Here is a 25,533-nt window from a genome sequence, read left to right as displayed (position 1 = left end):
TGAATGCTTGAATGCTATAAATCTCCCAAGTACTTGTAAAGGGGGTGGACATACCGGATTGAACTCCTGTACGTGCAGCTATATGTCGGAGACAGGTGTTGCTATAGTGAAAGCACGTGCACACCTTGTCTACTAAACTTTTAGGTGTAAAAGCCTCTATGGCAACAGCACAGCGACATATAATCACCTTACATGAGTCCAATCCGATGCGTCCGCCCCCTTTGCTGTCAAATTGCCAGTACTTCCTCTCCTTCCTTCACGAATTCTCAAGTCTAAAGCATATTTCAGAGCTCTGAAAAGCCTCTTCCTCTTTTCCAATACTTTACATATCGAGTTCTCCTCTATCTCTTTCTTTCTTTCTTTGTCATGGCCTCTACGCAAACCAAGCCTCCTTTTACCCCCGAAGCAAATGTTCCCTAAAACTGCCGCCTCTTTGAAGCAATCCTCGACACAACTTCCGAAGACATAAACAAGCACATTTTCACTCACCTGCTTCCTACTTTTCTTCCAAACCCTCTGATCCGCGACAGTGGCTGCGGTTGTGGCCAAGTAACATCCGAAATCATGCCACTCATCCCCGGTCATCGATCCGGATCAAAGCTACAGACGCCAACAAGTATGTATCTACTTTCTCTCTATGCCATTGAGTGTCTCTCGAATCATGGTCATTCAACCCGTTGTTCTCATCTAATGGTTTCACGAGCCGTCGGACACTGGCAGTTCTTCTCTTGTCTAGATGCCCACCATATCGTGACATGAGGGCAATCCTAAAATCTTCTCGGTACCAAATCGGCGGCTGCCAAGATAAGGGGTCGTTGCCAATCACTGGCCTGTTAAACTTCATCAAGCGTGCGCAAAAACTCACCTTTCCTGACAATTATTTCGACTTGTCCTTCACCAACTTCGTGGTCACCGACCTGGACGATCAAAAAATCGTAGGGCAGCACCTTTACCGCACACTCAAACCCGGTGGACAAGCAATTGTCTGCACCTTCGCTTTCTGTCCCCATGGTGATGCCAGAAGAGCCGCTCATCTTGCCACCAGACGACCAAATGCCAAGCTAGGGCTAGCATATGATCCAGAATGATTGAAGCAGAAGACGCTCAGAGATTTCTTGGTAGCAGGTGGATTTGGGAGAAAAGTTCAGATTAGTACTTGTGAGCTTTTGAGAAGACAAAGGATTTGAGGTGGCCGGTGACTGCATTGTGGGGATACATAGGGCAGAGGGATGATGGTTGGAAAGAGGAAGATGAGGAGAAGTGGGATGAGGCTATTGATGTTATGGCGAAGACGACGGAGAAGTCTCTTGGTGCGACGAAGGCGAATGATGGCGGGCCGCTGCTTAAATTTGTGGTAAATATTTCGATCTCAACGAAGTAGATAACCGAGTGGAGATTTCTGTTCAAATGGGGAGTGAATCTTGAATACTGCAGTTTTGTTGCACATCGACTCGATGCTCTAGAGCACCTGGAACATTGAGAATGTTGTTGAATGGGAGGGGGGGCTCTTTTTCACGCGGAAGGTTAGCAACAGTGAATGTTTCACATCATCCATTCTCCTAGCTAATCATTTTTGGACTTTTGTGCCTTCGTACTCCAATGCTATGCAGAATCGGAGAAATATATCAGAACTCATCTATTCGTCATCCCCCGGTTGACTCTTCTTCTGGCCCGCAGATCTCACCCACTCTTCAGCCTTCGCCTTGACCTTCTCCTGGCTTTTCTTATCTCCATTCTTCTCCTCCCATTCAGACCACCGCCTAAACCAAGATTTGGCACCCTTAGGCTTGAGACCTTTCGTCTTAACCACACGTTCAAATACCCCACGGATAATATCCTGGTCACCTTGCTGTATCTCAAGATCCAGAAGCTGATTCCAGATATCAAGTCTTTTAGGGAAGGTCGACAGTAAGCCCTCAAACATAGTTCGGCCACGCTCAGGAGATCCAGAAGAGGAGTGAAACTCGAGGGCAGCAAACTTGAGGGTGAGATTAAGATGTGTATGAGGAGGAAGGGACTGTGTTGCGCGAGGGAGAAGCGCTCGAGCGCGATCGGGTGATGCTAAAGTTGTGTGCAGGAAATGTGCATAATTGTACCACACCGTGGGCGACTGTGAGAATTTCTTAACGAGGACTTGGAAGAGCTCATCAGCTTTCTGTGTGGGAGTCAGGAGTCAGTACGAGTTCAACTTTTAGGACTTTGAAAAACTTACATCGTGCTTGCCAGACTGGATGTAAATACTGGTCAGCCTCTCATGGATCTCTTGGGCATCGTTGTATTGACAAGCTCTCTTGAAGGCTTCCTCAACAGTCTCATCACTCCCGTATGTGTTCTCAAGATTTAACAGAGCAATCCACACATTCATCTTCTCAGTCTCTTCCGTAATGTTGATTGATTTTATGGCACGTTCTGCAACGTCTCTTGCCTTGCCAAGCTCGCTGAGTTGCATTTGGAATGCCATATATTGGATCCAAAGTTCCGCGGAGTCTGGCTGACCAAGGAGAAGGCGCTCAAAGTCGCTAACGGATTGAGGTCCGTTAGCATCAAGGTCACCAGTTTTGTCGATCTTGATTTCTCCCTTCCTGCGCTTCTTCTTCTTCGGGGTTTCGTCTGCATCTTCATCGTCCGACTCCGCACCTGATTGCTCTTCAATCTGATCCAAGACATCAGCTGTCCAGTCAAATCCACCAGCATTGAGAGCAGCGACACCCGAGTCATCACCAGCATCGACCATTTCTTCGTCAGACTGCTCATTTTGCTCGGCTCCACCGTCACTGCTCTCAACATCATCGAGATCGATTCCGCCATGCTTGTTGTCCTCCGAGCCCTCCTCATCGTTTTCATCAGTGTCCTCTCCGATCTTGACTCCCTGCATCCCACTCAAGTCATCGTCATCACTTTCTACCTCTGCTTCTGCACCAGTCTCAAAGTACGATGCCTTGAGTCCAAAGTTGATTCGCCGTTTCTCAGGGTCGACCTTCAGAACAACTGCTTTGACCGAGTCACCCTCTTCATAGAGCTTCTTGACATCGTGAACAGGCTTCTCAGCCATTTCACTCTTGTGGCAAAGGCCGCTGACTTTATCTGAGCTATCGATGAGGATGAATACACCAAAGTCCTCGACCTTTCGAATCTTTCCAGTCACGACTTGACCGACTTTGATATCGTCAAATGTTATCGGTACGACGTAGTCGTTATCGAGAACAGTAGCTTTCAAACTCATCCTGACATTGTTCGACTGAGTGTCAACATGAACAATCTTACCCTTCACAAGCTGATCAACTGCAAATTCGGACTTCCAGTCCTTGACATAGGAATCTGAAAGATCAGAGACCCTGACGTAGGCCGTTACATTGCCCCCCAAATTGACAAACAGGCCTTTATCAGACACATTTTTCACGAATCCGCGAATGATATCGTTGACCTTCAATTGTGATATCGAGGATATTTCTGGATCTTGGACGGGAAGGGAGGAGTTCAAAACTCTCGAGGGCCTCGTTGATATTCTCATCTTCTTGTTAGGCGCATCAATATCTGTGATACAGACGCGAATGATGTCGTGTTTCGAATATTTTGTTAGGTCAGCGTCCGAATAGTCATCAGCTAGGTCGGTGAGGTTGATAGGACCCGACACGCTTTCGCTAAGTTGCACCATGATGAGTCTTTCATTTGACTTTGTCACCCTTCCCGTTACTACCATACCCTTGCTGAGATTCTTGAATGTCAGTGGTTCTGACGTCTGGGTTGAGCGGGCCGAGAGATCCAGTCGATTATTCGCAACGTCCACGTGGGTGACTTGGACTCTGATAGCTGAGCCTACCGGAAAGTTGGATCCCATATCTTTAAGTAATGAGATGTCGTCCGACACATCTATATTGCGTATTCGTCCGCGGACATTTGGAGATAGGTTGACCCATAAGCAATCGTCGCCGATATTGTTGACATATGCAATCCAAGATGAGCCGACCTTGACTTTGTCAAGAGTGAGCGGGTCTTGGGCCACGTCTGTTTGATCACTCGGTTTGGCTGAGAGCTCAAAAACCAAGGTCTTCCCGCCTCGATGAGATATTGGTAGAAAGCGATGGTTTCTTGCATCATGAATGCCCAAAACACGCACATCGATGACTTGCTTAGATGAGAACGATCGCAGAGGTTTCTTTCGATCCTTGATAGTCTCCCAAGTATCAAAAAATTGTGAAACATCAATACGTCCTTGGATGTTGTCGGCAAGTTGGACGTTAATCTGAGTATCTTTGACAGAAGAGATCTTTGCCTTCGTCAATCTTCCCAGTGTAAGATCATCTACACTTGTGACTGTTGGATCAACTGAATTCACCGCTGCTTGCGCACTACCTGCAGACGCAGTGGCCAGCGGAAGTTCAGTTGGTACCTCATTGCTAAGATCGACCATGGATAGTGCAAATCTTTGCTGGCCGTGGTCCACTGAGATGATCTTGGCTTCCACGGACTGGTATTTCGCCATTCCAAAATTAGGAAGGCGAATGGAACGCTCGGTCAACTTGTTCTTTGGGAGAAGACCAGTGAGACCTCCACCAAATTGGACGAAAACGGCCGTCAGCGTTACGTTCTTGACAAAACCATGAACAACCTTGTTCTGCTTGACATCGTCAAAACTTCTGAGCAGCACATGATTTCTCGCGTCTTTGAGGAGACTTGGCTTATTTGTGACGGTAACCAAGCGCTTCTGCTCGAGCTTTTCGAGAACGACCAAGTCTATTAAGGTCTGCCCAACTCGAATTTTCTTCATTGCTGATTGGTTCTTACTTGAAGACCCATCAGTGAGATGCCCTACAGCAAGGATGGCTCGTGACCCGAGACCTTGCAATTCTACAGAAATGTCATCGTCAGACTTTTCTGTGACCACCCCAGAGACGATTTCGCCCACTTTCAGCTTTTTCATGGCATTCTGCTGAGCGAGCCCAAAAACTGATGTGTCTTTGCATGACACGGTCAACTTTTCCGCTTCAGGGTCGACCTTCAACACATGAACATTCACAACTTGTCCAAGACGAAAGTGCTGATGGGGATCTTGGATATACGCCTCGCTCATTTCAGAAACAGGTAGGAAGCCCCGAATTGTCCCATAGAATTGGACAACAGCACCAGCGGGGATGATGTTTACAATCGTACCAGGGCTGTGCATGCCGACTTTGATATCATTGTAAGATAGAAACAGTGTCGCTTCGGAGTTTACCAAACTCTTCTTGAGGGTCAGGCGTATTTGTCGTTTTCCTGGGTCCGTTGATAGAACTCGAGCCGTCACCGTCATACCCTCCTTGAACTTCTTCTCCGGGTGTTGTAACTGAACGTCAGACATGTGGGTCACTGGCACAAGTCCAGTAATTCCCTCGGCAAGATTGACCAGGATGCCGCCAACACCCGAGGCGTTGATGACAATTTTCTCGACCTTTCCTTTCACCACCTCGCCAATGGTCAAGTCCTCAATGCGTAGGAATGGTTGTTCCAAAACACTGGGCTCTAAAGAGATAAGATAGACTCCGTCAAGTGAGTTGTAGCCGATCACTCTGCCACGGTGTGTTGATCCGACCTTGTATGCTCCCGCGGATTCGGACAGGGTTTCAATCTTGCCATCTTTGACTCTGGAAATGTGCACAAATCCAGATACACCTTTAACTCCTACATCGACGAACAATCCAACGTCAGCTTCGACCTTGCGGACGGTAACCTCTTCAATGATGGTTGACAATGGAAGAACATCCAGAGGATTCTTCTTTTCGCCGTTTTTGATCGCCTGCTGTGGAGCCAGTGAAACAACATGCTCTAGAAGAGACACTCCGAGCTTGGGTGGATCAGCCGCTGGAAAAGTGCAAACGATTCTCCCCTTGATCTTTGATCCAATTTTGTACCTCTTTTCCAGGTCCTTCCCACTGGCTCCAGCACCCGAATGCATGAGATCCGCAGTAACGTCCACCATACCCATGACTTTTCCAACGATCCCTCTCGAGGTTATGTCTGCAACCAAAACCTCGACGGCAGAACCTGGGAGGAAAGCATCTACAGTCGGAGCTTCGGTAAGGTAATTGGACTTTTTTAGATTGCCAATTTTCTGCCTATCTGCAGACAGTTTGATAATCTTTCCGCTGGAGTTGAGACCTGTTACCATGCAGAGAAATACTCTCCCTTCTTGTACATCGGGCAGCTTGATTCCGTGCCCAAGTTCCTTAGAAGACAGGAAACCCTTCAAATCAGAGCTTTCAAGCCCGAGATCCATGACAAGACCATGATCTTCAACACTTGCTACCGATGTCATAAGCATTGTATTGACAATAATATTTTGTGACTTAAGGACGTTGTTTGCCTGCTGGGGGAGAAGTGAGAGCTCTATTCTTCTCCTAGGTTTGCCGTTCGAAGTCGAATTTGGGTCGTCACTGGTTGAAACAACATAGGCTCTGAGATATTGGCCAATTGAGAACAACTCCACAAGTTCAACACCCTCGGAATTGACTTCATCGTCCTCATCATTCTCATCATCCTCGGCATCGGCTATGTCTTCGATCCTTTGGGTTATCTTGTCGGATATCGAAGTAATTGGGACATAGCCGGTCAAATTATTGGGTAGGGAAAGCGCAATATCATGGTCGTTGATTTGAGAGACTTGACCAAGTATCAAGGAGCCAGGCACAATTCGCTGTGCTAAGTTAGCTAAGAATAAAAATAGCACAAAGCCGGTAACATACCTTGTAACTTAAACCCTCAATCTTGACAGTCTCCTCCTCCGGTTCTGCTTTTTCTGTTCCCTTCTTGCCCTTCCCTTTAGATTTCGGCTTGTGTTTCTTTCGTACAGCAGTCTCCTCCCCCCCACCGTCTTGTTCGGGCCTCGAAGATTTCCCAATTTCTTGCTCGAACAAAACATCTCGGGTAGCCTCGATTTGAATCTGCTTATGTTCCAATGGTGTTAAGATGCTCGCCCCCCCTCTGGGAAAGGCTGCTTCTTCCTCTCGAACCCGTGATATTTTGGGTACCAAAGGGGCCTTTGGTGCGGTGCGTTTCCCGTCTTTCTCGTCTGGGCGAAGTCTTTTCGAGGGTCGATCGTCGCCCTCCGCAGGTTTTCTGGACCGCGCAAAGGACTCATTTGTTGGACCGTTCTTTCTCTTCTTGTCGATTGGTGCCATGGTTGCAGGTTCCCCTACAAATAGGGATTTAGGTGAGGAGACTTGAATGCGATGGCTGCGATTAATAGTCTCGAGAGGGGACGAGATTCGAACTTTTTTTACGTTTGCCCTGTTGAGCCTAAGATGCAAGTTTGCATTGACCCCTGTCACTTGGACGCGGGGCTGGCCTTCGTTCCTTGCCCGTGACGGCACATCATCAGGCTGCCAGCTCAGAATTGTCCACCTTATCCTGCCCTTTCCTTTGTGAACATTTCGGAGTTGTTCTCCTTTACATTTGACCGAGACGGATTCATTTCTGCATCTGCCATTCTATTTAATGGGCCCATCAAGGAAACGGGCCAGAACAAAACCTCCCAGTGTGGATGAGTCCACGGCTGCGATTCCCTCGCATCCACCGCCAGTCGTGGCCGAGGAATCGACAATAAAGACCTCGACCCCGGAGGCAGACAAACACAGTGATGTCGTCAATAAAGAAGAAGATACACCTACTCCTCTGAAGGTTGTCAAGCCTGAGTCGAGCTCTTCAAACCAGGTGAGGATTTCGCCTGTAAATCTCCCAATTTGTCGGATGAAGACTAACATCTAAGAAAGGTGAAACCAAAGAGTAATTGGTACGGCACTTGGCCGAGGAAGTCGACGGCTTTAACTCAAGTGGCCAGAGAGACTATCTTGGCAAACAAACCAGCCAACGGGGCAGCACCAGCGGATTTAAGTCGATTCGAACCCAAAAAATCCCCAGCCGTCACAGCTGCCAGGCCACCTTCGATGTATTTAGGAAAGGGCAAAGAGACTTTAGATATCACTATGGGCGGGACATTGGATGAGGATAAAGCGGCAGACAAGGACAAACAAGCTGTCGAACCCTCGTCAACTGGAGATGTTGAGATGAGTGGTTCAACAAATGTTACGGAAGACACTGTTCCTCATTCCCATGCCTCAAGGCCAGAGAACGCGCCAGAATCAGGCCCAGATGCTCCACGGCCAGCAACATCTTCAGGCTGGCTTGGAGGTTGGCTAACTAGGCCATCTTTGCAAGCTTCCACCGCCCTGGATAAAGACCCTTCGTCGGTGGAGTCGAAAGGTGTCGAGCAACCTCCCACAATTGAATCACAGCCCACGCAACCCAAGCAGTCGACTACAGAAACTCGTTCACAAGATACCTCGCAAGATACGCCGGCCACGATCACAGCACCGACAACCTCAACTTCGTGGTTTGGTTTGTGGTCTACCGCAGCACCATCTGCTGTTACGGAAGCACCCAAAGAACAGATACCTGTCAAGCTAAAAGATTGCGATCGAGATACAGTCATGGAAGACGCACCGCCACCGGCGAAAGCAGCTGCTGGGTCGTCCTGGGCATTTTGGTCCACAGACCCGCCGAAGAAAGCTGTGGAAACTTCGGAGACAAATTCGGAGGATAAGGGACAACTTGCGGTTGCCGGAGAGCCATCCCAAAGCAACCCCGAACCTGCGAAGGTCACTACAGTGAAAGAGAGTACTTCCGTGAAGGAGAACAAGAAAGTGTCGCCAAAGACGACCAAAAGGGGCAGACCTAACTCTGTCGAATTAAGTGAGGCGACGCGTAAGGTTGCACAGTTGGATCCCACCTCGTCCAAAGGAACTCCATCCCAAAGCCCAGCTCCAGCGAAGACCTCTCCCCCTAATCTTCTGATACCATCAGTAAGAAGCACCTACAAACTCGTGGAAAATCCATCCATACTACAGCAAATCGCACGATTGCTACTCCACGGCCATCAAGAACCTATGAAGCACGTCTCACTGGTAAAGGATCCACCAAAAATCAAAAAGGCCCTCGCAATTGGAATCCATGGCCTCTTTCCAGCACCTTTGCTTCGCACAATTATTGGCCAGCCAACTGGGACGTCAATAAAGTTTGCAAATCATGCAGCTGCTGCAATTCGTCGGTGGACAGATAAGAATGGGTCCGTGGAATGCGAAATAGAAAAGGTTGCTCTTGAAGGCGAGGGGAAAATCGCAGAACGAGTTGATAATCTGTGGAAGCTCCTTTTGAATTGGATCGACCATGTGCGGAAAGCTGACTTCATTCTGGTCGCCTGCCATTCCCAAGGGGTTCCTGTCGCTGTGATGCTTGTTGCTAAATTGGTTGAGTTTGGGGTGGTCTCAAACGGGAAGATTGGGATTTGTGCCATGGGTAAGCAGATTTAACGATCACAATGTATCTCCTCACTAATTTTCTTCCTAGCTGGTGTTTCCCTCGGCCCATTCCCAGATTACAAGAGCAAATTGTTCAGTGGATCTGCTGGCGAGCTGTTTGAGTTCGCAGATCCTGAAAGCTCGGTGTCGAAAAGATACGAGGATGCCCTTCGAATTACGGTAAAGTATGGAGTCAGAATTACATACTGTGGATCTATCGATGATCAATTAGTTTCCATGGAGGTTTGTGCAGTCAAATGCTCTTGATCGTGTAACTGGCTGACAGTCTACAGTCCTCTATCTTCTCGCCGGTTAGCCATCCTTATATCTACAGGGCTGTATTTGTGGACGGCCGCATACACGCCCCGGACTTGTAAGCCCATCTTAAAAGATTTAATAGAACATAGTACTGATCGGATATTTAGTCTCTCTCATCTCGTCGGATTTGCTCTCAAATTGCGAAATCTCGGAGTCTCCGATCATGGCCTCATTCGCGAGTTATCGGCTCCGCTGGCCGGCAGCCTGTATACTGGCGAAGGTCACTCTCGATTGTATGACGATGGTAAAGTCTACGAGTAAGTTAAAATGCCCCGCTGCTCTCGTCACTCTTGCTAACATTAGCAGCTTTGCCGTCGAATATGCTCTTGAGACGACTTCTGTGGGCGATGTTTCTCTCCAAATGAAAAAGTACGGGATTCCCACTAATGCAAACCCTTACGTACTTCCCTGGACAATGCGGGGAATCCTTGAGGAGGACTTCGTCAAAACCGAGCTCCATACAGAGGTCATAGAACTACTGAAGCAATTCGACGACTGGAAACCAGCTACGAAGGTGCTCAAAGATGTCAAGTACAGACTAGAGGCTGTAAGATCCAAGCTATAAATCATTGGGCAAAGAGTGGGTTGGTGGTCGGTGGGCAGGCATGGAGTTAGAGGTAATGATTATGAGGTCTGGCGTTGAGATGTAGAAAGATGAGAATTATACCCCCGTATGCCGCCGTCAACTGGGATGCTTTTCTTGGATGGGATTCGGCGTTGCTAGGAACCGCACAAGAACATATTTCAACTTCGCGCATCCTTGCTTTCCAACAGAACAAATTTCCCGGGAACTGCATTGTACTGTCCCAATGGCGTTGTTGTGTCAGCCCCAATTCAGGGGAAGCTCGCTTAAATGGGGAATAAGGGAACGTCTTCCGTCAAAGCCAACGAAAAGACATAGCAATAAGATATGAGTTGCACAAACGAGTGGAGAACTAGAAAGGCACTGGGTTTAAATAGGAAGTAAGAAGCTCTGTTCCATTTATTACAACAGCACGGATGAACGTCTCTCAAGTCTGCCCCACAGTCACCGTGTCGAAATATACAGCCGATGGATTTGAAGAGACACAGTAAGCATTGATGAAGACTTGGGTAGAGAATGAGGTCTTATCGGCGTTGTTTTCACTGATGTTGAATCGACTCCAAACCCCAGGCAGATCCGAAAGTGCAACGAGAAGTTCTTTATTACCCGCCTTGGCTGCGCCGACCCCTGGAGTAGTTGAGAACCATGCCTCGCAGGATCCTGTATTAAGAGGGCCTAGTAGCGTAAAGGCGTAGAAGCCATAGATTTGGTCGGGACAGACAGTGATAGTTTGTGAACTTGACAGAATGTCCGCGTGTGTTGGTCCCGCTGGGAATGAGAATTTCCTAGCAAGTTGATTAGAATATGCATGAAGATAAACATGTGAGTGATACTTACACGCTATTTGGTCCAACATCGACATAGCTCGAGTTCGTGTTCGTTGAAATATTAAAGCCAGAGCCGCCTACGATCTCCACCCATGAATTATCGGGAAGTGTGGTATCGAAATCCGAATTCGCAACAGTAGCAAGAGTCGAACATAACGGGGCTATATGGTAGGCGGTCGAGGTTACGTCAACCTCGATCGTGCTCGTCACAAAATCGTTAATGATTGAGGTAGCCGTGCTTGTGGCGAAAACATCAACGAATTGCGTGGACGTAGCGGCCACAGTCACGCCATTCTACCCGTCTGCGTTAGTCTGCCGATCGTCTTCCTCTCTGCGTAGAAATAGGTATCATAAAGAGATAATTGTATGCGGGTGCAAAGCTCGCAGCAAAAAACATCAAGCGTGAGAAGGGAAAGCAATGGAGGAGGTCAAAGACTTACAATTATCGTCGTAAAGATAGTAGTGACAACAACAGGAGGCGCAGAGGTGGTAGCAGCTCCAGGAGGATTGCTTGAAGAACTGACACTGAAGTGGCCGTGGCGGCAGCTTGAACGCTGCTAGGACTGGATACTGAATTGCTCGTGGTTGCTGCTTGAATGCTGCTGGACGAACTGGACCCTGAACCCGTGGCGGCAGCTTGAACACTGATGGATGAGCTGGATGAGCTGGTGGATTCCGCGGCCTGAAGTCTGCTAGAGGAGCTGGATTCTGAGCTGGCGGTCGCCGCTGCTTGAATACTGCTCGAGGAACTTTGGCTAGTTGTGTCTGTGGAAGACAGTTGGGTTGTTGAACTTGGTGCCCCAGAAGGAAGAGGATTGCTCGATGACGATTCAGTCTTCGAGCTTGGTGCTCCGGAAGGTAGAGCGCTATTCGCTGAGGACGAAGGAGAAGCAGGAACCGAGTTGCTGTTCGTCGAGGACGCAGCTGCCAAAGGGCTTGGTGAAGACGGAAATGGCGATGGAGGGCTTGACAAAGAGGATGGGGCTCTACTGAAGAGCGACGTTGATGTCCAGTCACAAAGTGAGGTAGTTACTGTCACAATGGTCGGATTGATTGTCAAATACACCGTTTGAGCTGCTACGTCTTGAGCGCCTGTTGCAGCTGTAATTGTAATAGTTGCAGGCAAACAGCTTGTCGTCTGTCGTACTGGCCAGCTGGAGAAGCGTGAGACAATGACAAAATCGAACAGACGGAAAGGAGAGTTCGAGTAGTGAGCATTTTTGAAGGGCCGCGGTGTAAAGAATGTAGGGCCTTGAAATAGAAGAAAGAAAGGGCCTGGCATGACTATATATTAAATGATCGAATTCAAGACAGGCGGCTTGAAATAACTGAGGAGCATGAGGCTATCAAAAGCGGAAGGGGAGTCTCAAAAAAAATCTCAAAGCGGTGCGTCAATCTCAATTCAAGGCTATACCAAGCTCAGCTGAAAGTAAAAGGGGGGAGGATATCTACCACAGTTGTGACCGAGAAAGGGGAAAGAGTGACGAGTAAGAGGCATAATATTCAAGGGCCCGCCCATTCTATCAAATTTAGCATCTGCAGAGTAATCCTTACAGTAACAAACTAATATTACACTCTCTCTCTCAGATATGAGAGAGACAGAGGTGGCAGAGGTCCGACTCATGCCTGAATGATCCGGACATGTTGGATGGACGCTGCGGACTTGAGCTTGCAAGACACACTCATTGCTGCGAGACTGGACTCACTTGGGCCTCGATATTTAAAAGAAAGATCTGATTTGACATGCAACTCTTGAAGGACTCATGTGCATCACCCAGATTTTCCATCTGAAATTCTGGGTTCTTCCTCACTTCCTAAGGGGTGAGTTTCGGGAAGGTGCAGGACCAAAGTCAGCTAAACTCTTTTTGGGCTAGCGTATATCGCTTGTCTGCCGCGGCTGCCCACACCGAGATATTCAATTTTCGATCGCGAACTTTCTCAAACCCTTCACGACAAACCAACCCTCCTCGAACGTCAATCCAACCGCACAACATGGCAGGTGGCATTTCCGTCCGGGACGTCGATGTGAGTATACACGAATCCACCACTTGAAAGCGAATACTCGTTCGACAGCGACCAAATCCGGCCCTTCGAACCACACATATTGAGCAGGCGAGAGGGTGTGAACAACATCCGTACGGAATCATGCTGATTTGAGGGATCACACAGGCCCAAAAGTTCATCGAACTGTACAGCCAATTCTTGAAGCGCCAGGTCAGTTATGCCCTTATTCCCGATGGATTCTTTACTGACACCTCCCAAGGGCAAATTGCCAATCCCCGGTTGGGTCGATACTGTCAAGCTTGGCCCTGCTAAGGAGCTTCCTCCTCAATCGATCGATTGGTTCTACGTCAGAGCCGCTTCAGTTGCGCGCCATGGTAGGCACTTCCAAATCCTATGAGCAGCAAAAATCGCTGATTCCGCTCTCTACAGTCTATCTCCGCAAGACCGTTGGTGTAGGAAGACTTCGAAAAGTTCACGGCTCAACTCGCAACCGAGGCAGTCGTCCATCCCATCACGTCGATGCTAGTGGAAGTGTTGATCGCAAGGTCATGCAAGCCCTCGAGAAGATTGGTGTGCTGGAGCAGGACGAGGAGAAGGGAGGACGTAGAATCACGCAGTCAGGTCAGCGGGATTTGGGTAAGTCGTCATCTCATAAAATAATGCTGCTCCGTCGCCCGGTTGCCAAGAGCATTTCAGCTGCTTTGGGGTTTTTTTCCTATTACGCGCCACCTTGTTCACAGGAAAGACATGTCCGAATTTCCAGCTCCGTCGACCTTCTCTGGATACAACAGTGCTAATTCTTTGTGTAGACCGAATTGCCCAGACTGCAGTGGAGGCCGAGGAAGAAGATGATGACGAGTAGATTCATCCGCATTGTAGTCATCTGGGTACGGAGTTTCGGGCCTACATAGTGCTTCTTAATGCATAAAAGCTCTTGAAATCCAAGTAGCATCGCCTCCCATCTCGTTCCCGATTGTTCAGTGACATCATTAATTTAAAAACATGTCGAGTCAAGATGGCCGTCAAACATTTGGAAACGCCCAGTCTCGGCCGTCAATTGTCCGTCTGGCAACATTTTCAATCCTTCAACATTCAAGAATCCCGCTTTCATGTTCCCCAACAGTCATCCCAGATGCAGCCCTATTAGGGACGTAGTTCAGGTTAGTTCCTCAGACCACAGTCGTCTATTAAAGTGGGGATCGGTTCTGGCGGCGGGCATGGGGAAGGTGGAAGAAGTTTCAAACGTTTTCTCTTTACAAAAGTACGATCTCTATCCACCCGCCTTGGTCCTGGTGCTACGATATGCTGAACCGAATCGACAACGTCCGAAACAGTGAAACTATTACCCACAGCACAGCCAGCATCTTAAAGTAAAGTGGGGTAGGAAGGAAGCCCAGGTTGGTGGATGTCAATATATTGACCTAAGCTGGGGACTCCCGTTTGACGTTTTGATGATTGTGGAAATTTGGGTTCTGGGGAAGAGTCATGGCCAGGCCGCACATCAGTTTCAATAAACGGCACAAGGCTCAAGCATTATGAAGCGTTCAAAGAAAGGGAGACGCTCTCCAGGATGTGAACTGCAGTTAACATTAGTGCAGTTAACATTAGTTGGCGTTCAGTATGTTCGTCCATGATCTCAGAAACGTGACATGAAGAGGATGATATTATCAAGTGACAAGCTCAACCTCTCAACACTCGGAGAGGAACACGCGTTTGCTCCGATTTGTTTGCTTCAAGATAGATATCCATGCCGTTACTTACTGCTTCCGAAATTCCGCTCATGTGACTTGCAAGTCTGCATTACCGGTACTCTATGAACCCCTTTGCTTCAGTCTTCCAAGCACAATGACCTCGGTCACCCAGGGCTCACTTTCGAAGTTGGTTTGAGAAGAATTCACCTATTTACCCCGCTTCTGCAGTCATGGTTCGATATCTCTTCACGCCTCGCTTCTTTTTCCACACAACCACTCCTTCCCCCCCTTCCCAACCATACAGACTTGCCATCATTGCTCAACACCGCCCATATATTTCCAATCCGCTCACTCGGGATTCTGTGGTCGTACTCCTTCTCTGCGAACAAACGTCTTTCTGAGCTCCCTGGGGAGTGTTTTCCAACACCACGTTGAAGACTTTTCACGAAGGCGATTCCATTTTGAAAGAATACTCACTTTCTCAAAGGTCTGATCTATCCTTCTCAATACCACAGCGCGACTTTCTCACACCTCGCAGTCCATCAATCAAACTGCTCTAAGTCCAGCCTAGAACTTTTCTGCGTTGCTCAACATACTCGAGTCTAATATCTGAAAAGTCATCGTATCTTTCGCTATGCCTCCACTTGGATGGAAGAAGGGTCTGAAACGATCAAGCAAGAGCAATTCCCATCATGACGCGGATATTGATAATTTTGAGTTTGGAGGATCTTCACGCGCCAAGTTCGTCACGAAGAAGAGGAAGCAAAAGAAGAAAAGCCATGGAACCAAAGAACAGATGTCAAAACAGCCGACAGTTGAAGACGCGCCCGATACATCCAGTGAGGGAGAGGACGAACTTCAGTCAGAAGTAAGACAAGTACGAAAAGCCTCGAAAAGCAAGAAGAATCATGCAGCAGAGGTTTTGAAGATAATCGAAGCTGCAGCAAAAGCACTCGCTGCCATTGGCGGCCGTGAAGAAATCGAAGCTTTTCTTCAGGCCAATGGTATTGAAGAAGATGATGCCATTGGAAGTATTCGAAATCACTGCGCAGCAATTATCAGACTCCTCCCGGAGGCAAAGTCTTGCACCGACTTGCCTGCCGAAGACGTACCAAGCACGATTGAATTGTACGATCAGTCGTTCGTTTATCGGGCTTCTTCAAGTCTTCTTTATTTACTTCGTCCAACGGAAGTTTTCAAAGGAAACCAAAATTATGCCAGGCAGAAAGTCTTCGGCTTCGTCAGATCCAAAGGTTCTCCTGATCCCGAGATGTGCGCGTTTCCTGGGTGGACTGTCTGCGCCGAAAAGCACCAAAAACTCCTTGATCCGGATATTTGGACGACGGTTGTGAAAGAGTTTGTAACTTTCCACAACCACGATTTCAAAGTTTCACCATTTGACAAATATCACGGACGCGAAGGAGGTGATACATATGCAGCGCATGTTGAGCCAAAATTAATGTTGTGGTTTGCCATCGACATCCTGCAAAAGCAGACTGGAAAGGTCCGGCCTCCGTCAAAACAGAGAGGTGATCTCTGGATGTTGAAGGATGTTGCCCGGAAACCAATTGAGGCCGAGATCGTCATTAGCCGTCCTCCTTGCCGACAATGCCTGATGTTTCAGGAATTCATGGAGCGGTACACACCTATAAAATTCTACTTCATCATATGCAAAAACCTAGGTGAAGTCCAGTTTACCAAAGGCAAGTACGGGCAGGTGTCACTGCCTCTATTCGCTGATGAGATCGAAGATCCGGATGCAGAGCCTGAGCCGCAGATGCTGAAGAGGACAGAAAGCAAAAAGCGAAGCAACATGGCAGTCGTCATCAGAGAGAAACCATATACCCGCCCTGCTTCGTCTACTTCGGCTGCTCCGCTTGCTTCACCACACGTTGCAGAAAGAAGACAAACCTCACCCTCCGAGGTATCATTCTCGACAACAATGACAACCCGAGACCACTCCAGCTCGAGGGTGTCAACGAGAGTAACGGTTTCACAAGCAACCCAGTACTATCCAAGCCCAAAAGGCTGCGAGAAAAAGAAGCGAAGAGAACGAAACTACTTCGGTGACTCCGACGAAGACGAGTGGACCCCACCTGCACGTTCAGGATCTGGAAAAGAAGACATATTCACGCCAGCCAAGAATGCTACAAGAACTCCCATCTTCACTCCCGCATTCACTCCCGATGCTTTGAAGCGAGCCGTCAACCTGAATGACAACAGAAAGCGTTCGAGAGAATTGGACAGTTTTCAAACTCCTTCGAAGAAAAGCCGGGTGAACAGATATTGAGGTTCCTTAGAGTTATGAGTTGAAAAGTCAGCAGGACTGGAGAGAACCCATTGAAGCAGGCCTTCGTGTGTTGAAGTTGTTGACCTGTTTCTGGAACGATGAAATGCGTATGCTGAGGAGAGGATGAAAAACGCAATGGATTTGCGAGACCAAAAGGGGCGAAGATGCGTTTGTTTTCGAAATTTCCTTTCCTTTCCTGGAAAGTTTTCTCGTCGAGATGGAGCTTAGACAGCGGGACTGTAGGATGCCCAGGTCTCAAATTTGAGGATAGTTGATGGGCGCCAGCTGTGAATTGGAGATCAACTATGGTCTTTCATGTTTCGGCATTGAAGGCATCGCAATGGAATGACACCGTTGCATCGAAATTAAAAAGCTTTAAAAACTTTTATGATATTGAAACCGAATGATATTCTGCCTTGCAAAATGATGTGCATTCCCAAATCATTCGGCTTTAGGATTTGAATTGCAGAATGAGATGTTAGTGCAAAGCACCATTTTTAGACATTAATGCTACTGTTGCAATTGCGAACGATAGAGGAGCCGCAAAATAGTCCGTGAAAAGACTTCCTTGGCCAATTATTGCACGATCTCCAAGATGGACTTTTTCCCAGCCTGGAGGGCATGTAGGTCGCTTCGTCACTGTCTATTCATGAAATTTCGTAGTATAATATCTCTCGGATAACCCGTCTGTTGCATTCTCCCAGCCAGAGCCATCGTTTGCACATAATGCTTTCCGAAAACCATGATATGCCCTCTAGAGGTCCTTATCACTTACAATCTGACCTTCCGACTGTTCCATCTTCAACAAACACGTTTAGTGTAATCATATCACGAAGTCTGGACAGGTAGCAGTTTTCACTCCGAGAAGATGGTCCATATCATCAAAGAAAAGATGTGCCTTTGTTCTCACAAGAAACAACTTCTCGAGGAAGAGGGTCCGGGTGTGCGGCTGCCGAGGTCAGTTCCAATATTGTTGTAGGTAACCTTGACATTGAGATTCTCATTTTAGCCAGCTCCCTGGCTCATTGGCTCCCGAAGTGGTCTCTAATATTGTTATTGTCGGTAGTCTTCAACGTTGAGATGCGCACTTTGGCCGGCTCCCCACTCATTGATCTGCATCAGAAGCTACAGACCTAAAAAGAAAGTCCTCTAATTATTTGACTCCAACTCCTTCCTTGAATCCTATGGGAATCAAAGCTCCAGCCACAGCGTTCAGCCCTCTTTCAGTCGCGAGCAGGTTGTACTGTGCTGCAGCATTCCTTGTGTCCTGGATATCGACTCTGACTCCCAGAGAATTAAGGTGTTGTCTTACTCGTGGGCTTATGGGTCGCATTTCCTTACCAAGACCAAGTATGAGCAAGTCTAATCACAATTGTCAGCATATTAATTTCAGAGGCGATATAAAGAGGACTCACCAGGCTTCGGCCACACTAGAGAAAACAAGCCCCATGCTTCATCCTCGACATCAAACTGTCCCTTCTCATTGACTAATTTCATACCGCCCTTCCCAGACTCCCAGGGCCTCCAATTGAATGCTTCTCCAGCAACTAGTAACACGCCCGAGCCTCCTGTGATCTTGACACCACTGTCCAGATGAAAACCGTCCCAAAGACATGCATCTATAGAGGTACTTGGGGCTGGCGTGTTTCCAAGCACATTGAGACTTCCAAAATCGGTTTGTGTATCTTCCGTACTGCGAGGTCCTCTATCATGGGACTTCGGCGCTGCATCGAGAGTATGGGAGAGGGACAATGCTCGTGTAGCAGTTGGTTGGATCCGGCGAGTGAGGTTCTTGTGTGTGCTCTGGGCAATGCATCGTCGTTTGCTAGGTTGCAGGAGATATGTCGTGAGATCACGAATACTGGGGCGTTGGACGGCGGATCGTAGATAGGACATTGTCAGTGAGCTGGTTTTGTGCTGCCGGGAAGTGGTTTTTGTGAAGTCGTCTGTCGTTGATGAAAGGAAGCTTAACCCCTGCACTACGGAAAGCCGTGCCGCACAGAGCTTCGACGCTAGTCAGAAATAGGCACTCTGCGACATCATCACGATTGCTTTGACGAAGAACTCGTTCCTCACAACGGCCCCTCACTTGGACGGGGATAATTGAAGCATTTGAAGCCCTGCCTTAAAGTGGGATTTAACCTCGAGCTTGAAGCTGAGAGATGTTGACCGCAGTCTAGTGCCTCTCTCGGTGGCTCAGACATCCTCACCTCTTCCCTCGAGGCTTTGCAATTCGCACTGGCCTCTAATATTTCAAGTTCGAGGCAGAGCCAGACTGCCCTCAACTCTTATCATTTGTCAAACAGTCGTATTATCTCATCTACGGTCGATACTTGTATTAGCGAACCGTAACCTTCTCTTCCCGTTTGTTCCCGTCTCGAGCATCAACGAGAGATCTCATCTATCACTTCTCTGCGAAAATAAGCGGCAGAGCTTTCGTGGTCTTCCATTACTCCTCAAGCAAACCTTGACTATTGCGGTCATAAGAGAGATATTTCATCCGTCACATTACATTAGGTAGTCAGAAGCTCACTCACTTTTCCTACCATCTCATTCCCTTCTATTCCCGTCCCCTTCACCTTTCATAGACGAGAATTAGTAAGGAGAAGCTCATCATAGACCTCGGCTTCATCACTCTCTTCAACCTTAAACGTCTTCAGTCTAGCCACGCTTTCCTTCAGGCTTCAACATCGGCAGCTTAATTGCCGCTAGTCCGCATCGCATCCAGTCTCATCCCCAATTATCTCATATAGCTCCTCAGTGAAGAAAGTTCCCTCTCTCTACAACATACTACACCATTTCCAGTTAATTCCACGAGGCAGCCTTTTTTCAGCACGCCTCACACACCAGACGACTTCACTTCTCGCTCAGAGAACTACTTCACTTCACCTTCCTTTCTTAACGTCTGTCACATGTATCCCTATTCAGAGTGCTCTGGCTGATTTTGAAGCAGGCCCAGCCATCATGTCTGCCAACAATCCGGACCAAACTTGTTTGAGGCCATTGCCTGAGGCTGGCTGGTATGAGAAGTACCCACTCGCCCCGATTTAGAAACTAGAGGGCGCTGGAGAGATGACCTCGTTCGAAAAGGTTTATTGGTCGATCGCGTAGGACTTAAATTGATTAAGGCAGATATGCTTACTCATTTTACGGCAAAGGTGGAAAGCGGCGAATGGAAGTTCGATGAATCGTTTAGAGGATTAGATGGGGCTGAGAAAATGAAACCGGTTATTGGTACAACGAAGGTGGAGTTTGAGCAGCAGTTGAGATGGGACCTTATTCCTAAAGTTCACAAAGTTTGGGTTGATATTGCACTATCAAGACTTCTCGTCAGTGTTAGAAGGACGCATATCCAATCATGCGAAAGGGAGAAGCAAAACTGAAAGGGAAAGGCCGCCTCTCTACGCATAGCACGAAGCCCACCAGTCCGACCTTCCCGCTCTCCTCGAAATGCCACAACACTGCGATCTCAAACATCGGCATCAGATACTCCTCCTCCAAACAACAATCGTCAGCACGAAGCAGCTCCGAAGTTCGATCAGCCTATAATAGTTCCTCAAGACCCATCTCCTCGGCCTAAGATTGACCTAGAGCAGAGAATAAAGGTAGCCAAAGTGGCAGAAAAACTTCGAGGATAGAACAAGCCCGGATATATCGATCTCACGAACGCAGCGTATTCTATTCAGGGTTCTATATCGGAGAATCAAGGCCAAAACCCAAGTAATTATCTACTTCCTATTATACCAAATCTTGCCGATCAAGCAGTACTTTCTCAGCCTAGACCATCTCTTGAAGCCAGTGCCTCGTATTCTCAACCACCATCACCTCCAAATTCAAGATTAATCACCCCAGGGCCTGTCTTTCAAAGAATGACTCTAGTGGTTGTCAACAACATTTCAAGCCCGAGAAAAAGGACGAAGAACCGTGGGAGGATATCTTAGTCGAATACCTTGCGGACGAAGTCAGGATCAAAGACTTCTCCCGCTCCTATCGTCCGACTTTAGTCTTGCCAAGTTCAGAGCCAATTTAGCTGATTCATCGCAATCGCCGTTTGGCTTCAATGAGGATCTGCATGAGCTTGTCTACACAAGCGAGTTCCGTGAACGCGTTATACACTACGAAGCAGTGTGGCGGGCGATCTTGCAACAAGCCGCCAATGAAGGAAAGAAAAACTTATTTTCAAGATTCGGAACAAGCTTTGAGCGTGGTTGCTATTTGGGCTGTGCGCAGGTGGGGAATTGACGAGAGGAGAGAACTGATAGTGCGGGAATCATAGGCTTTGGGGATGGATGGATGTGGGCCTATTGAGAGGAAAGGAAGCTATCGATGATGACTGCGCGTTGACTTTGCAATATTATAGAGGGATGTATGCTGACGCTGGAGCTCTGATGCTGAGGAAGGGGTCTTCTACGTAGACTTGCGATGATCTACTTCTCTACGTCCTATGCCACTATTCTCTAGCTTGCGTTGCTTTCTTCTGCTTTCAATTCACGCCGCTTATCTTCGCGGACCTGCAGTTAATTATGATAGGGAGCAAATCACGAGATAGAACGGTGAAGCCTTGAAAGATGTGAATCAAGCGCCAGAACCATGAATTGGCTTTTGCTTGCGATGCAGACATGGTAAGTGTAGACTGTGTGGTGGTTATGGTGATTCACAGGCTTCACGGGATTCAAGTGCGTTTTCAGTTGCGCCAACTTATATCTAAGCTCTTGATTTGCGGCAAATCCTCCTTCCATTAACTTTTTTCCATCTTTCAAATTTTCTATTCAGATACTGGGCTCCATTTGATCCGGTTTAGGGGTAAAGAATACCCGTGGGACGATGGCGAGGCAGCACACGAGGATCTAACTGGCTCCATGTTGCACCAAGTTCAGTCACACTGTCTCGAGAAAACTGTGCACGTTGGTCAAGCTCAAGGGTGGTGTATATTGGCAAAATAGATACAATACTTGAAAAAAAAAGGCAGGTGAATATTTGGGGATGGGTGAGGAGGGATAGAGCGGATGAGAAAGGCACTCCATAAGTTCGCGCACTTGTGGGGAAGGATGTGACACACCTGCCCAGACTCGATTTCAGGAGAGGAGATACGACCCACCCTATTCCGCAAGGTCGATGTACCGTGGATTGGTTCAATGTGGTCTACACCAGCAAGTCCATTGGGCCATGTAGAAAATGCAAGAAGTGGTGAACCGGGGCTTCTTTTCAACTCTTTCAAGTCTTTTGCCAATTTGGCATAAGTGTGAGATGCAGAGACCATCTTGTGGGCAGTCCGGACGAGCTTGTCGTGTCCGCCAGGGATGTCCAGAACTGACTTGTGGTTTGTTCCACGATGAGAGCCAGGCTGTCATTCACAAGTACGGGAAGTTAGACAAGGCTCGACCGTAACGCGTAGATTGAGGCCTTCTATTACCGAACATTCTTCAACATCACCGTGGGACAATGGTGAACCTCAATGACTATTCAAGGAGTTGGCCATGGCTACTAGGGATATGAAGATCAAATTGATGTCGCGTTCCACGATAAGGCTCGAGACAATATCAATGACTACCAGCAGCCGGACGAAGGCCAGGCCCAAATGCCTGTTCAGATAACTGCTGCTACCGCCGGTCATTTTCCACCATTGCTACAGAACGCTGGTCAACCTCAAGTGCCCATAACGCATCTGTTATTCTAAGGTGGGATGAGCCATGTAACCCCACGACGCTCGCTAACAGTGCTTTGGAACGTATGGTTTTGTCGGGAAAGGGATAAGAGATGGGCAAGCATACAGAAGAAGGGATAACAGCCAAGAAGAGCGCATATGTTTCTTCTGAGGTGAGATGAGCTTTACAAGTTCTACAAGCCAAATGAACAATCTTTCGGCAGTATCTATTTCAGCGGAGAAGAAGGTAGTGATGATCGAGCATATACAGGAAGCAACTGCAAAAGCAATTGGACACTGAACCATACTGATATGAGGTTCACTTGAGTAAAATGGTCCTCAACATCAAATGGGTCATTCAAGAGATAATTGAAGAAGGAATTTGAGAAATGTTTGACAGATTGACAAATTATCAAATTGACAGTCTATAAACAAAAGCCAACGGCAAAAAAAAGACAGCAATACATTGGCATAAAAACGCCACGCTAATCTCAAATCCGCTAAATCCAGCTCATATCTTACATTCTACTCAATTTCTGCACCTCCCTGCCCTCGCCTACTTCGGGACTTGATACTCTTGGCGTTGCATCTCGACGTCCCTCTCCTTATCCCCCATCATGGAGGTTATAATCCGACCAATGATCGTGTAAGACAACACCGCCATTATTTTAGAGCCGACTCCTCTCTGTTGCTGTTGTGGTCGTTGTTGCGTTTCGGTATAGCTGTTGCTGTCTGAGCTGGGGATCATTCTAGCTCCTTCGACGTGCTCTTCTTGAACAACCTTCTTCAAGGTCAAGCCGGTACCCTCAAAACACGCAACTATGAGGAGTTCTTCGATCAATGCCACACAGAGAAGGACGGTGGGATTTCCGCTCAGCAGATTGAATGATTTATTGGTGGTGAAGGTGCTGAATATCGAGTAGATCAATCTCACTAGGAGGAGCGGAAGAGCGATCACGACGGCTGTGAAGAGTCTCCTTTCACCATGTTCTGCGTGGGAGACCGAGAAAGCTGTAAATGCGGTTGCACTAACGAGCAGAACGTAAGCGAGAATCGAAAGACCTGTACCAGCTTTGTTGAGGGTGCCAGGTTGGTAATGCCCATCCGTGACATAGGCACTGGCAGCATTCACTCCGCCCACAATTCCGAGGACTAGGCCAACCACGACAATCAATTCAATCACCCTGAGCCAATATTGCCTCACGAAGGTGTGCGTCGACTTATTGATACTGTCAAGCAGGCGTGAAAGAAGACCGAGTGCCGCAAGTGTCAAAGGGCTGAGACCAATGTTGTTCAAAATCGCGCTGCCTTCGTAGAGACTCGTCTCGGTGGGGGAATTAATAGTTGCCAATTGCATACAAGCCCCGATAATGCGAGCCAGGCAAAAGATGATCTGCGGAAGTCAGCATTTTCCAATTTCAGTATATCTCAAGGGAGGAGGTTTCAGCTTACAAGGAACATCCATCCAGCATTTCGAGAAAAGCCGTGACGAACAGAGAGAAAGATAGCAATTGCTATGGAAGGAAAATAAACAACCAGTTCACTAAAGGCTTTCAGTGGGTGATGACTTCAATTGCAAGATTTAGTGTTGAATCTTACGCGATGGATATACCGCTTCGGTAACTGATGGTCATTTTGATGTTAAGTGTGGAGACTTGGGATGGTTGGTAGAACTGGAGTTGATGGATGGGATAAATGGATAAGAGATTTCAAAGCTGGATGAGGAAGTGTGAGAATGAATCGATGTTGTGATGAACGGAATAAATTTGACACAGAGAGAAAGGCGAGAATATATACAAACCATATCTGCAACTTTTTTCCTGGTCCTGCATCAAGCGTTCATCTTCGACTTCTCCCTGAGGCTATGAGGCTAACCTAAAATGGTGCCCACGACGTTCGACGCACAGCCACTCACCAGGGACCTCATGCTGATTAACATCCACAATGAACGAGCTGAGCATCTACGGCGCATGCCAATAGCAGCGCATCTTAAGTCCTGTACGGCAAAGTTGAGTCGTCCAATTCCTCCCGTCGATCGTCTCTGCTGTCGGTGTCAAATTGTCAATGGGCTGGGAGCTCGAAAAGAGACCGTATGGCCTTACATCGCTCGGGATCGGCGAAATGCGGGTGTGCTCCAGGTTTTCAGAACGTCAAGTGGCCTGAGTACGTCGAGTCCTTTGTTGTCTGATGCCTTCATGTTCAAGTTGTCAGGTTATCGAAGGTGGGTTGATCAGCAAGCTGCAAAGCCTGCGTAGACTGGGTACCTTTCGTAGCTAACAGGGGCTCCTTCGCTTGAGGGATACATCCACACTTGATAATTTTCATGGATCGAGTATTGAACATGAAATGCTTTGCCACGCGAGGTTTCAGGGGCGTTAGACTTGATTACCTCTCAGGCCCGCGAAAATACATAGAGCAGGAAGTAGCTCTTTCCTCAAAGTACCGCGGGATCTTTCCCAATCTTTCGATGCTGCCCAGCCCTTTATGGTCACGTGCTTGAAATCTTCCAGGTTCATCAAGCAAGAAGTGCTGCGCCTCGCCTCGCCAATTTTTCCCTGGCTTCCCGCTACGCAACCGTCTCCCGATCAAAGCTTGTCTGACGCAGCGTGGCTGACTCAACTCCACTACCCGTCAACTAGGCCCAAGAAAGAATGCTGTGCGAGCCTCTCAACCACTCGGCTCCATTCACAGAATCTCCTGGCGTCGATCATTTGGGTCAAGTTCATCGGGGAAGTCCTCGTCCCAATTGATAGGCAAAGATTCGAGAGTTTTCAGGGCTGAAGGCAGTGAGGCGGCGCAGCCCTCAGCATTGCGTAGTGATGGAGTAGCTGACTTTGCCCCTTGGAA

The 25,533-nt window shown here is 47.9% G+C and overlaps 9 protein-coding genes across 9 annotated transcripts; 5 read left to right on the top strand and 4 right to left on the bottom strand.

Moving 5' to 3' along the window:
* The first annotated feature begins 89 nt into the window (after positions 1 to 89).
* On the top strand, positions 90 to 1,378 carry K444DRAFT_724876 (uncharacterized protein). The gene is made up of 2 exons (XM_024888640.1): positions 90 to 693; positions 849 to 1,378. Exons 1-2 carry the CDS (start codon positions 565 to 567, stop codon positions 1,086 to 1,088), a joined length of 369 nt encoding a protein of 122 aa, XP_024735968.1. The 5' UTR covers positions 90 to 564; the 3' UTR covers positions 1,089 to 1,378.
* A 161-nt stretch (positions 1,379 to 1,539) lies between these two features.
* On the bottom strand, positions 1,540 to 7,205 carry K444DRAFT_591104 (nucleic acid-binding protein). Its single transcript, XM_024878176.1, has 3 exons — positions 6,720 to 7,205; positions 2,213 to 6,670; positions 1,540 to 2,155 (listed from the first exon to the last, which is right to left on the bottom strand). Exons 1-3 carry the CDS (start codon positions 7,152 to 7,154, stop codon positions 1,637 to 1,639), a joined length of 5,412 nt encoding a protein of 1,803 aa, XP_024735967.1. The 5' UTR covers positions 7,155 to 7,205; the 3' UTR covers positions 1,540 to 1,636.
* Positions 7,206 to 7,470: 265 nt separating this feature from the next.
* K444DRAFT_630693 (uncharacterized protein) lies at positions 7,471 to 10,212 on the top strand (the record flags this gene model as incomplete). The annotated part of the gene is made up of 6 exons (XM_024883249.1): positions 7,471 to 7,686; positions 7,746 to 9,327; positions 9,379 to 9,572; positions 9,623 to 9,702; positions 9,755 to 9,904; positions 9,954 to 10,212. 6 exons carry the CDS (start codon positions 7,471 to 7,473, stop codon positions 10,210 to 10,212), a joined length of 2,481 nt encoding a protein of 826 aa, XP_024735966.1.
* Positions 10,213 to 10,235: 23 nt separating this feature from the next.
* K444DRAFT_724866 (uncharacterized protein) lies at positions 10,236 to 12,339 on the bottom strand (the record flags this gene model as incomplete). The annotated part of the gene is made up of 4 exons (XM_024888639.1): positions 10,236 to 11,015; positions 11,068 to 11,351; positions 11,498 to 11,582; positions 11,675 to 12,339. 4 exons carry the CDS (start codon positions 12,337 to 12,339, stop codon positions 10,658 to 10,660), a joined length of 1,392 nt encoding a protein of 463 aa, XP_024735965.1. The 3' UTR covers positions 10,236 to 10,657.
* Positions 12,340 to 13,049: 710 nt separating this feature from the next.
* On the top strand, positions 13,050 to 13,923 carry K444DRAFT_591098 (putative 40S ribosomal protein S19; the record flags this gene model as incomplete). Its single annotated transcript, XM_024878175.1, has 5 exons — positions 13,050 to 13,082; positions 13,227 to 13,271; positions 13,321 to 13,435; positions 13,491 to 13,697; positions 13,871 to 13,923. The coding sequence occupies 5 exons, from the start codon at positions 13,050 to 13,052 to the stop codon at positions 13,921 to 13,923; spliced, it is 453 nt and encodes a 150-aa protein (XP_024735964.1).
* A 1,463-nt stretch (positions 13,924 to 15,386) lies between these two features.
* On the top strand, positions 15,387 to 17,457 carry K444DRAFT_664215 (uncharacterized protein; the record flags this gene model as incomplete). Its single annotated transcript, XM_024886935.1, has 1 exon — positions 15,387 to 17,457. One exon carries the CDS (start codon positions 15,387 to 15,389, stop codon positions 17,040 to 17,042), a length of 1,656 nt encoding a protein of 551 aa, XP_024735963.1. The 3' UTR covers positions 17,043 to 17,457.
* Positions 17,458 to 18,195: 738 nt separating this feature from the next.
* K444DRAFT_531779 (uncharacterized protein) lies at positions 18,196 to 18,938 on the bottom strand (the record flags this gene model as incomplete). The annotated part of the gene is made up of 2 exons (XM_024875022.1): positions 18,196 to 18,404; positions 18,458 to 18,938. 2 exons carry the CDS (start codon positions 18,936 to 18,938, stop codon positions 18,196 to 18,198), a joined length of 690 nt encoding a protein of 229 aa, XP_024735962.1.
* Positions 18,939 to 21,006: 2,068 nt separating this feature from the next.
* Positions 21,007 to 21,422, top strand: K444DRAFT_422379 (uncharacterized protein). Its single transcript, XM_024872717.1, has one exon. The coding sequence runs from the start codon at positions 21,103 to 21,105 to the stop codon at positions 21,316 to 21,318; it is 216 nt and encodes a 71-aa protein (XP_024735961.1). The 5' UTR covers positions 21,007 to 21,102; the 3' UTR covers positions 21,319 to 21,422.
* Positions 21,423 to 23,242: 1,820 nt separating this feature from the next.
* K444DRAFT_643765 (uncharacterized protein) lies at positions 23,243 to 24,320 on the bottom strand (the record flags this gene model as incomplete). The annotated part of the gene is made up of 3 exons (XM_024884891.1): positions 23,243 to 24,079; positions 24,139 to 24,229; positions 24,286 to 24,320. The coding sequence occupies 3 exons, from the start codon at positions 24,318 to 24,320 to the stop codon at positions 23,243 to 23,245; spliced, it is 963 nt and encodes a 320-aa protein (XP_024735960.1).
* Positions 24,321 to 25,533: the final 1,213 nt, after the last annotated feature.

Source organism: Hyaloscypha bicolor (genome assembly GCF_002865645.1).
Source record: "Hyaloscypha bicolor E unplaced genomic scaffold K444scaffold_87, whole genome shotgun sequence".
Classification (NCBI taxonomy): domain Eukaryota; kingdom Fungi; phylum Ascomycota; class Leotiomycetes; order Helotiales; family Hyaloscyphaceae; genus Hyaloscypha; species Hyaloscypha bicolor.
This window is presented reverse-complemented; position numbering and strand designations above follow the sequence as displayed.